The sequence below is a fragment of the Tachysurus fulvidraco genome, chromosome 18, assembly GCF_022655615.1.
Source record: "Tachysurus fulvidraco isolate hzauxx_2018 chromosome 18, HZAU_PFXX_2.0, whole genome shotgun sequence".
NCBI classification, from domain to species: domain Eukaryota; kingdom Metazoa; phylum Chordata; class Actinopteri; order Siluriformes; family Bagridae; genus Tachysurus; species Tachysurus fulvidraco.
The window spans coordinates 13,055,833-13,068,613 of record NC_062535.1 but is presented as its reverse complement, the minus strand read 5'-3'; the positions used below and the strand labels follow the sequence as shown (position 1 = coordinate 13,068,613).

The 12,781-nt window shown below is 40.8% G+C and overlaps 1 protein-coding gene across 2 annotated transcripts in view; it reads left to right on the top strand.

Annotated features, from left to right (window-relative positions):
- Nucleotides 1–283: 283 nt before the first annotated feature.
- cnnm2b (cyclin and CBS domain divalent metal cation transport mediator 2b) overlaps nucleotides 284–12,781 on the top strand; it is a 28,204-nt gene continuing 15,706 nt past the window's right edge. For both annotated transcript variants that reach the window (XM_027179240.2, XM_047802943.1), the window contains exon 1: nucleotides 284–1,927. In XM_027179240.2, coding sequence (XP_027035041.2) covers nucleotides 463–1,927 — 1,465 coding nt within the window. In that variant the 5' untranslated portion in view covers nucleotides 284–462. The remainder of the gene's footprint in view (nucleotides 1,928–12,781) is intronic.

The window sequence follows — 12,781 nt, the reverse complement described above, 5'->3', positions numbered from 1 at the left end:
TCTGATTGAATATTAGAATATGAACTAGTTAAACACGGCTTTGTGTTGATAAAATTCCGCTGTTCCTTAATTGTGCACCTTATAAAGCACCTTATAAATGCCTTAACAATCTCAGGATGCTGTCACGAACCTGTTAATTAACGACAAATAAAGTCACGCGGAAACTTCAGCCCGAGCTCATTTGCATGTAGCGGTCCTGATTGTCGGCTTTTGATAGGTCGTTCCAACCGTCAACTCTCCACCCCTCAGCACTGACTGGTGGTCTGAGTCGCCTGTAACCGGGACTTGGAGAAGAGGCACGAGTTTGCGCTGAAGTGGACTCAGTTTTTACCGAGTTGTGGAGCCAAGCAGCTGCTGAGCCGAGGCTAATGTGCAGCTGAGATGAAGCCGCACTCCGATTGGCTCTGACTTTTTATTTTGCTTTTTTTTTAAAAGCCATTTTCATTCAAGCGGTTTGTCAACATGGCAGAGCCGTCGGTGGTTGCAAAAATGGCGTCACTTGTCCCGGTCCGGACCGCGACTCTGATTCTCCTAACCGTCTGCTTAATTGCGCCGACGCGCGCCAAAGAAGGCGGGGGAGAGGAGACCGTCATCATCGGCTTGCGCCTGGAGGACACAGACGACATTTCGTTCATGGACCGGGGCTATCTACGGGTGAGCGAGCGCTCACGGGTCAAGTTGCGCGTGTACGGGCACAACATCAACAACGAGACGTGGTCCAAGATCGCGTTCACGGAGCATGAGCGGAGTCGCGCCGTCGCCAGCCTCGACCTCTCCAACGGCGATAACAAGAGCCACGAGGAAACATCAGGTTTGCACCCGTGCGGCATCAGGACATCGGACATTTTGATCTTACCGAACATCGTGTTGAGTCGCAAGACGTCCGGGGTCGTGGAGATCGATGTTAAGCCTTTGAGGAAGACTGAAAGGAGCAAAGCGTACTACTTGTGCATCGCCACATCTACGCCTGCTGGCACGCATGACCCGTGGACAGAAAGCACGTGGATATATCATGAAGGTGATGACACCAAAGTGATCGTGGTGGAGGAAAGGAAGTTTCTGCTCCCCTTTTGGCTCCAGGTGATCTTCATCTCCATGCTGCTCTGCCTTTCCGGTATGTTCAGTGGCTTAAACCTGGGACTTATGGCGCTTGACCCGATGGAGCTGCAGATCGTGCAGAACTGCGGCACCGAGCGCGAGAAGAACTACGCGCGCAAAATAGAACCGGTGCGCAGCCAGGGGAACTACCTGTTGTGCTCGCTGCTGTTAGGGAACGTGCTCGTGAACACCACTCTCACCATCCTGCTGGATGACATCGCCGGAAACGGCCTGATCGCCGTGGTCATGTCCACAATCGGTATCGTGATTTTCGGAGAGATAGTGCCTCAGGCCATATGCTCGCGCCACGGGCTCGCCGTAGGCGCCAACACCATCTTTCTCACCAAGTTCTTCATGCTGCTCACGTTTCCCGCCTCGTACCCTGTCAGCAAGCTGCTCGACTACCTCCTCGGTCAGGAGATCGGCACCGTGTACAACCGTGAGAAGCTGCTCGAGATGCTGCGCGTCACAGACCCCTACAACGACCTGGTCAAGGAGGAATTGAACATCATCCAGGGCGCGCTCGAGCTGCGCACCAAGACCGTGGAGGACGTGATGACGCCGCTGCGTGACTGCTTCATGCTGGCGGCTGATGCCGTGCTCGACTTCGCTACGGTGAGCGAGATCATGGAGAGCGGCTACACGCGCATCCCCGTGTACGAGGTGGAGCGCTCCAACATCATTGACATGCTCTTGGTAAAGGACCTGGCTTTTGTGGACCCGGACGACTGCACGCCGCTTAAGACTGTCACCAAGTTCTACAGCCATCCGCTGCACTTTGTCTTCAACGATACCAAGCTAGACGCCATGCTCGAGGAGTTTAAAAAAGGTGGGTCAATTTTCTCAATCACCATAAGCGCCTTTTACAAGTATTCCCGCATATTCCAAAGCGTGTTCGTGTAACGCTCGTGCGCCTTTACGCGTGGTGCGCTGTGAAGAAAAGACAATGAACATTTTTCAGTCTAAAGGATTTTAACATTTTAGTAAATAATAATAATAATAATAATAATAATAATAATAATAATAATAATAATAATAAAAGCCTCCTGTTTTATTTTTTGCACACAGTCATGTTTTTGCTTGTCTAGTAATCTGTGCTCATTTAAAAAAAAGGGAAATTGAGAGAAGTAGGGATTGTATGTGCAGTTGTATGCATGTGCTCCTTTCCTCACACTCCTCATTAAGTCACAGCATTTCATGACCCCCATGTGTGCCTCCAGGCTTTAACACACTCATTAGAACACCTTAGTGTGTTAAAGTACTAACTGATAAAAATGACTGTTCAAGCTGGCTTTAAACTGTTGTGGTTTCCGGCCTGATTTTTCTGTCAGCAACAAAGATAAAGATAAAAAATATAACCTTATTGAGATGAGAGAGAACAAGGATGCACTGTCGTTTACATCATGTCTTCAAAGACAGTTACATACCTGAGGATGAAAAACAGACTGATTGGTTGTTTTTACATGCAAGACAAGTTACAAACACACAGTTATCTTTATCTGGACACCAGAACATTTGAAAAATATGATAAAATTAGATGGCATAAAATCTGTGAGCTACATTTTAGTGATGGAGAGCCCTGGTAATGGGGAAGAGATTTCAGGGTTGTTGTGGATGCAGAGTGCATCCTGGGGAAAGCCAATCCATCACCATGTAATAATAATAATAATAATAATAATAATAATAATAATAATAATAATAATAATAATAATAACAGTAATTGAATAATCCTCCAATAAATCTACAATCAATAAATCAGTACATTATTCATTATTCATGGTTTATTCTTGCATACTTGTCATAACTGGCCATGTAGCATGATGATTATGATGATGATGATGTGATGATGATGGAAGGTTAGTTAGCTGCTCATTTAGATTCTAGGAGGTGGGGCATTGTGATGGACGGGATGTGGAGTTAAAGAGTAAAGGTATCAAATTCCACCCAAAACCCATTCAATTCTGTTTTGAAAGAAAGATGATGTTTTTTCCTTTACACAGATGTGATAATAATTAATAATCATTTATCAAGCATTTCACATTCAACTTTCCACAGTTACTATAAACTCCTTTCAGTCGTGTATATGTGCAGTTATGTCGAAACATTACGTTGCTTAGCCTTGAGAATGTGCCCTGTGACTTAGTGACTAGAACATGGGTCCATTAGAAGAATGTTAGTAACCTGGGGTTGTGTGTGTGTGCGTGCAGCTTTTTTGCAATTTTGGCCTGTCACCAGCAAGAACTCGTATTCTAATGACTGCTTAAGGGGGTGGGGGTCAAAGTCTTCACGTCACGGTGGCTATGGTCAGCACACACACACACTCGGTTCAAAGCGCTTTGTATGGTAAGTCACTGTTAATTAATCTATCGACTCTTGTGGAGCAGTGCGGGAACAAAACACCTCTTCCCACCAAGCGTGCTTGTTCCAAATCTGCTTCCACTTTCACGTAGCATTTCCAGTTAAGATGGTCATCATTTAACGTGAAAACGCTTTTGAAATAAAAATAAGACGGAAAGTGTGCGAATATGAAAACTCGATGTCAGTTCATAAGTTAAATTAATAGTGCAAAAAATGATCCCTTTATGGAGGTTATGGGTGAGTGTGATACACAGGAAATGATCACCTATCAGTTAGTTGTGCTCTTAGTTAGTAAGTCAGAGGCAAATTTCTGGACCTAGCCCAAGGCTGAGAGATGCACTGAAGCATAATTTGACAAGAACCTACATTGCTCTGTGAACCAAAGCTCACTGTTCTTCTTAATCAAACATTGTCATTTGGTATTGCTTCAGACTTTATAATCAAGGAACACTCTTAAACACTGATACTGTTGAGGTTACTGACAGCAATTGATTACCAAAAAATACCTTTTTTTTTTTTTTAAGGAAAATGCAGAATATTATATGAGCTTTACTAAATGTACTAAATTTAACACAGATTTATACTGTAACTTAATTATTAAATATACTAATGGCTGTGCAGTTGTGCAGTGAGTAACGTTACTGTCTTAAAGCTCCTGGGTTCCCAGATCAGTCAGTGACTTTATGGAGTTTTAAATACTTTCCTTGTGTTGACATAGACTTCCTCTGGGTTCTGCAGTTTCCTTTTATAAAAACACACAAGCAGGCAGATTTCCGAGGCTCATTTCTGCCTACGTAAGTGAGAGTATATGCGTAATGTGATTTTGTGACCACGGTATGGTTGATGTGCGAGAAAGCAGATGATCTGCTGGGATTTTCACACACAGACGTTTCTAGAGACATCACTTTCTGAGTGGCGGGTCGGTCAATGGAAACACCTTGATGCTAAGAACGCTCAGTGAAGACTGGACAAACTGGTGGAAACTGACATGAAGTATAAAGTAACTAAAATAATCTTTACAATCGTGGTGAACAGAAAAGTATCTCAGAATGCATAATACACAGGAATGGTTTCGGCATTGCGCACCAGATCGGCAAAACTTGACATTTGGGTTAGGGTTAAATTTGGAAAAAAAGATCTGAGATGTTTTCTTAATCTTTAACTGTCCAGTTTTCGTAATATGATTGCTCAAGAACCCAGTGTGGTTTTCTGCTGTTGTAGGTCCAGTGTGTTGGAAATGCATTTCCACTTAACATATATCTTTCTGTATATATTATATGTTATATATTATCTATACATTAATTCTGTCTCATGCTGTATAATCTGTAATACAGCCAAATAGAACTCACATTCATAAAAAAAAGAGTATAAGACACTTCTATCCATTTCCCAGTTCTACAGGTTCTTGAACTGCGCCAAGACAGAGTACATTAAAACAAAGAGACTTGGATTCAGAATGAAGTGTGTGACGACAGAGTGCTTTAAACCTTCTTTTTCCCTTCGTCAGTGGATTGATGTCCTCTCCTGTGAACCCAGTGACCTTTCAACCCAATCTGGTTCCCTGCCAGTATTGTTATTATTATTGATTTGCGGAGGCTGCTCTGTGTGAATTTGTGCCAGGTGAGACGATTCGTTATCACCTCAAGTAAGGCAATGAACTCAAACTCGTACTCTAAAACCTCAGCATGTGTCTTCTTTTTAAAGAGAGAGTCGCTCTGTCTGTCTTTTCACTCGTCTCTTCGTCTTTATAATCACACACAGTGCCCGATTCTCTCTCAGGTTAGAATTTTTGTTTTGTTGTCGTGTTGGTCAGAATGTGTTGTGTGCTGGCTCGAATTCAAATCGTGTTTCTATAGTAACAACATACACAGGAACTTGAATGGCTGTTGCTTCACATAAATGGGGGGAAAACAAAACAGGTGTAAATGTCGACATGGTGCAAGAATGATTTAGGACACTGTACTAGAGGGTATATATATATAATATATTATATATATATATTTTTTCACCTTTTGACCAATCAGATTCAAGAACACAGTACAACAGAGGAGCTGTTGGATCACATGGTACATAATATGCAGCATGTAAATAATGATAAAGGAGAAGGCAACATTGGCCCCTGAGGAACACCATGAGCTAAGAGATTGTTGTCATGATAATTATTATTAATATTAGTATTATCAGGGGGACACGGTGGCTTAGTCATTAGCACGTCTGCCTCACACCTCCAGGGTTGGTGGTTCGATTCCCGCCTCCGCCTTGTGTGTGTGTGGAGTTTGCATGTTCTCCCCGTGCCTCGGGGGTTTCCTCCAGGTACTCCGGTTTCCTCCCCCGGTCCAAAGACATGCATGGTAGGTTGATCGGCATCTCTGGAAAATTGTCTGTAGTGTGTGAGTGTGTGAGTGAATGAGAGCGTGTGTGTGCCCTGCGAAGGGTTGGCACTCCGTCCAGGGTGTATCCTGCCTCGATACCCGATGATGCCTGAGATAGGCACAGGCTCCCCGTGACCCGAGAAGTTCGGATAAGCGGTAGAAAATGAATGAATGAATGAATGAATTATTATTATTACATCAGCGCTTGTAGTGCATACATCCATTTGCTTGTTCTTTCATTCATCTTTTTCCTTTAATCCTATAATATCAGCTTCACCTGAATGTCAATGACTCCTACATTATCTGATGACTTTTCATCTTTTATCTAATTTTACATATTGTTACGTTGTTTCTTGTTCGATTTGCGGGCCTTTTTTTTATCTGTGCTGTTTTCAAGCAATTCTAATAGCTAGGATTTGTTTGAGTGTTCGCTTGGTAACCCTTGCTTGTGCAGGAATAAGCGTGAGGATTATGTGGCGTCATGTTGGCAGGAACAGGGCCGAGCACCTAGAGCGGGATCCCCCCTTTGAACGCTGCACGACTCCACACTCAGACTTTCTGCCCTCACCTACACTTGTGTAGATCTTCAATCCTTTATGCTACAGAAAAAGTGAGACAATATGTAGGCTTTGGACATTTCTGTGTCTTTTTGGTAAATTGATACATAGCAAGGCTTGGTTTTAGCTTTTCATGTGCCACAAAAAGTCATAACCTTCTTGTTCTTTTTGTCTATAACCCCCATAGTTCATTGCCCTATACTAAGGCATTGGGTTTTTTTTTTTTTTTTTTTTTTGAATGGCCTACATTCCTCAGACTCTGGCAACATGAAATGGCCGTAAAACCGATTAGTAAAAAGTACGAATGCAGCCTGAGTGCCCTTAGAAAGTGTGTCAGATCTACCCTTGCTTTCTTCCTTTTTCTTTCTGATTTGTGTCATATGTTTTTAATTCTTATATCTTTTATACATGCATTTTGAAACCTTGGTATTTATCTTCTAATTATTAAATTAATTTATAGATTTTTTTAATGCACTAAATAATATAGTTAGTCTTGTATATTAGATTATTTTTTAATATCCAGCCATCCCTTAACATCCTTACTGTTTGTTATGCCAACTAGGACATATTAATACATAAGGAAATCAAATCTTCTGCAGATTTGGTTAATTGGCAGGAAAAAACAGATTTCAAGAAGCTTCAAGTCAAGTCAAGAAGCTTTTATTGTCATTTCAACCGTATATAGCTGTTGAGGCAACGTGCAACGTGTAGCAGGACCATGGTGCTACATAGAACAAAGACAGAGCTAAAGACTTAAGTAAGTGAGTCCTAGCCACATAAAGTGCATCTGTGCAACCTGGTGCAAGGCACAAGACAAAAAGACATTACACAAGACATTACACAAAAGACAATACACAAAAACAGCACTGACCAGTGTAAATACTGTATGTTCAACAATATTGCATGAGCAGAAATACTAGAATGAACACATTAGTATTAAAACATTTAAAAGATTTAAACATATGCTTAGCTTTGTTACCTATTTGGAATGGAGTCATAAGTACAGCCTAGGATTGTCATGTTCTCAATTATGCTTTAAACCATTGCGACTAATGTGGGATATTAAGCTGAAATTAGGCAAGATCAGAGTGGCTTTACAGGATTTTAGGTCTGTGATCATGTCAAGGTGAACCACATCATGGATTTGTTTGACTCTAATCCTGGATCTCTACCTTCATGTAGTTTGTGTCCTTAAGTTAACACAGCTGATCTCAGCACATCAGTGCTTTAAGGAGGACCTGAGCGTTGAAGCCTTGTGTGTAGGAAGTATTCTCAAGCTCACCAGGACCAGACATGAGAACCCCTGGATTAAAGACTTGCCTCCTGGCAATTCTGTATTTTCTGTCTGTTAAGCATCTTGAAGATAATCTCTAGTCTGTCTCTGTGAACTGTCATTCCTAGCACATCTGTCCACTCATCCAGCATGAACATGGGTCTATTAAAGGGACAATCATCTTTGTATAAAATATCAGTGAAACGATACAATTCACCCAAATCAGATTTAATAATCATACAGTTACATAAACTGTATTTTTCAATATCTGTTTTTTTCTAAGAAATTTGTTGTTGTTGTTGTTGTTCTTCTTCTTCTTCTTCTTCTTCTTCTTCTTCTTCTTCTTGTTCTTGTTCTTGTTCTTGTTCTTCTTCTTCTTCTTCTTCTTCTTCTTCTTCTTCTTCTTCTTCTTCTTCTTCTTCTTCTTCTATAAGACAATGTATGACAGCCTGTAGAACACTGTGCACACATTTTATGAAATTTGGCCCAGTGATGGAGGACATTACCAGCTATCTACACAGCAGTTTGGGTGTGAAGTTTACACTCCCAAAATGCCCTAAAACCACAGTCAACAATGTCAGAAACACAAGTCCACTTTCACAGTGACTGAGCCATGCTATGTTCAATGGCTACCAGGAAGATGCCATATTGGATAGAATTTTGCAGGTTCCATTAGTCTATTAGTGCACAAACAATTAAACCGTACAGGATGTGAAGCCATTTCTTCGAAAGGTTTTATGTATTGACTCCAGATTTGGTCCATATTTTCAGCAAAATTACCAAATTTTAAGAAATAAGCTTCAGGTTCAGAGGCAAAACTGAGCCTTCAGATTTGGTATAAACCTCATTGGGAACAAGTGCAGATGGTCCCAGTCATTGCTATTGGCTAAATCTTGCTTTATTTATTGTAGTAATTTCTGTCTATTATCTCAACTTTAGGGTGACTGGTATTATTACATGCATTTTAAGATCTCTGATGTATCTGTACATTGATCTTGGGTAGGTGCTGTTAGAATTATATTACGTAATAAAGAGAGGCGGAACTGGATGAGAATCAGATATGATAACGTAATGTGAGACCTTGGCATGTTGAACTTTTCAAACGTAGTCAGTGGTATGTAAATCCTTTATTTATAGCATTAATTACATTAACATTAAAGGCTACCTCATTAACCTCAACCTCAAATCTGTTTCTAACTAGAGGACATCACTTGCCACTTTATAGGAAGTAAAATTATTTATTGCTTTTGAGGTGTGATTTGGTGTTTAATGCTGATGCCGTGTTGAAGTGTTTGTCTCACTTAAACAAAAGCCAGTAACATTTGAGATATGCCACACCCCTGAATCTATAACCAAACTTGACGTTCACTCAGAGAGATAGCTAACTTCCTGATGGAGAAGCTCTTAAGTTGAGTCTTAGGAAGCCTCATATTCAAGCATTAAAAACAGGTCTAACATAACCTGCCACATAAACTCCAGTTTGTACCAATTCTACCCTCTTCAAAAAATACATTTTCATCAACCAAGAGAAGGATGGAAAAGGGAATACTATTAGGAACATGTTCAGCCAAAAGCGCACCAATAATCCAAGTTTGCTGTTAAATGCGCTGCTACTGTAGAGCAACTGCTGTCTCTGGAAGTGCAATGTACTCTATAAGGTTCTAGAGATACGTTAATGAAGATTTGCAAAAATATGTATCTATATAAAATATATAAAAAAGTATCTTTTTCCACAAGTGAACTAATATGAACTAGGATACTGAGAAAAACAAAATTCAGAGAAAATAAAATTCAGTTAAGAAAAATGGCTAAAATGATTTCACTTTCTTCTCAGGCTGTTATCTATCTATCTATCTATCTATCTATCTATCTATCTATCTATCTATCTATCTATCTATCTATCTATCTATCTATCTGTCTGTCTGTCTGTCTGTCTGTCTGTCTGTCTGTCTGTCTGTCTGTCTGTCTGTCTGTCTGTCTGTCTATCTATCTATCTGGTAATACTACTTCTCTTTGACAGCACATTTAGGGGCAGAAAAGCCCACTTGGATTTCTGAACTGCCCCCTTGGCATTCCCAAGGCCCTGCGCCCCAGTACCATCTTTCCTCCATCACCTCCCACACACACACACACACACACACACACACACACACACACACACACACACACACACACACACACACACACACACACACACACACCCAAACCCACATTGTCCTTCTGGCCGTTTCCCTCAGTGTTGTAAATTACAGGCGACACAAACCCTTGCCTAATGCCCTGGCATGGAAATCTTCCAACCAGAACCTTTTTTTCAGACAGGCTGTGGGCTGGCAACATTGATTATGGTCAGGCAGCAGAATCGCTAATGATATATCTATATTATAAGATATCTTCTCTCTATAATCTATATATTTTACACTCAATTAAACACCAAAACATATAGAACACAAAAAACAAAAACACAAAAAAAATAATCTCTAGGTAGTAGGATGTATATATATAGCTAGAGCTTCTCTCTATCTCTATAGAGAGAGAGAGAGAGATAGAGATAGATCGATGGGGAGGCGAGGGAAGGGAGAGAGAGAGAGATAGAGTAGAGAGAGTAGAGAGAAGAGAATAGAGAGCGAGAGAGACGATTGGAGGGAGAGGGAAATGGAGAGATCGAGAGAGGAGAGAGAGAGAGAGATCTAGATCTATATATGGGTTATGCTATGGCGTAATTAGGTATATGATATATACTATATAGCGATAGAGAGGAGAGAGAGACGACGATGAGAGAGATGACGGCAGTAGAGCGAGAGAGAGAGAGAGAGGTGAGGGGAGCAGCGGCGATTGGTATACCCCACCACCCCAAAACACACACACACACACACACACACACACACACACACACACACACACACACACACACACACACACACACACACACACACACACACACACACACACACACACACACACACACACACACACACACACACACACACACACACACACACACACACACACACACACACACACGCTCTGAGGCAGTTCTGAATCTCTACACTTAAACAGAGTTGACTGAAGATATGGTTTAACTTAACTGTCTGATTGTTTGTAAGACTGTTTATTTTTAAAGTTAAAGACATATCTGTTAGCCTAGAAAGATGAAGTGTCTTATAAAGTTAAAGCTGAATCAGACTGAACAACAATGGCATTATTACATTTTTACTATTTACTATTACATTTATTAGATGTTTGGAATATTGATAATTGACCTTCAGAACTAGCTCTTTTTTATTTTTATTAGGTTTATGTCTTACTGATAATGTTCATCAGCTATATCTTGTTCTTTCAACTGTCTTATAAAATGCTAGAGTAATAAAACTAATTGCAGTTCAGTGTTATTCCAGATTCTGGGATGGACCGAACTGCAGAGAGGGCAGGGAAATAACAGAACAATAGTTCGTTAAACAATAGTTTGTTAAACCAGTAAAACTCACTAAAAACTATGGTAACACTGGGTTCACAGATCCCCTGGATATATTTCAAAGACCCTGGAGGTTCCCCAGATCTCATTTTGAGAACCACTGGCCTAAAGTATGTAAATGTGTGTGTGTGTGTGTGTGTGTGTGTGTGTGTGTGTGTGTGTGTGTGTGTGTGTGTGTGTGTGTGTGTGTGTGACTGCATTTTATATCACTGTATCATTATTCAGTATCAGGATAGAGATCAGAATATCAGGACATCCTTGGTAGTACATTAACAGAGGAAACAGGTTTATGATTATTACTTTGAGACATTAATCTTTAGAAAAAAGAATCAGCCTTTTTTTTTGTCACATATTCATTACCCCGGTGCAGAGAGATTTAAGGGCCTTGCTCAAGGACCAAACAGTGGCAGCTTGTCAGTTCTGGGGCTTGAACCCCAACTTTCTGATCATCAGCCCAAAGCCTTAACCACTTGCCCTAAGAATACATTTGATTAAGAAACACTTAATGGCCACTTTATTTGAAACCCCATAGCACTACTGGGTATTCTATATCTGATGGACTGGTTTGAGTGTTTGATCTGCTGATCTCCTGGGAGTTTCACACACAACAGTCTCAGAGTTTACTCTGAATGGTGCAATAAAGTAAAGTGTCTCAGAATGCACAATACGTTGAACCTTGAGGCAGGTGAGCAACAGAAGCAGAAGATCATGTCAGGTTCCTCCTCTTTCAGACAAAAACAGAAAGCAGAGGCTGCAGTGGAAGCAGAATCATTTAAACCGGACACCTGAAGGCTGAATATTTGTAGTCTGGACCCATGACTTTTGATTTATACTGAGGAATACTGATGGTAGGGTCAGAATTTGGTACCAACAACATGAATCCATGGCTTCAACCTGGAGGTGGTGTAAGGGTGTGTGGAATGTTTTCTTGGCACACTGTATTTAATTATTGTTGCTGATCATGGGCATCCCTCATGTTTTAATGCATTGATACTTACAGCATGATAATGCACCAAACTCATCTCAAACTGGTTTCATTAACACGAAAAGGTCAGGGTACTTCATTGTCCTTCCCAGTCAATGGGAGAGTCAGAGCATGGAAATGCTCTTGGAATTAGAATGTTAACATCTCAAGTAATCTCAAAAAGTATTGTTTGAATCTCTTGTATAGTCCATGCACCAAAGAATCAAGGCTATTTTGAGAACAAATGGACGTGCTACCCAAGTATTAACATAGTGTGCCTAATAAAGTTGTCTGTAAAGTAAAGTATATTTTCTCAAAGAATTCTCATCATACTTTCACAACGTCTCAGTATTTCCCCTAGCTAAAATATTGATAAGGGCTGATCATCGTGTGTCTCAGACAGCGACCCTGTCATCAGCCTAACATGTGTATTTATAGTTGCAGTTGGACTATGGAAAATGACAACGTGCCTTCCAGAAATAAAGCTGGGAATGGTGGAAAAGAGCAAGAGTCTCAGAAGAGATGTGGGAGAGATGGATACATTATCAGCACTGAGGTGCTATCTAACATTGTTTGTGTTATCTGGCTTCCTCTTACTCTCTTTCAGACAGGAGTGTTGCTATCGCTACATATTCCTATGTACTTTTTATCACTTAAAAGTAATTACATCAGCGTCATTTGTATGTT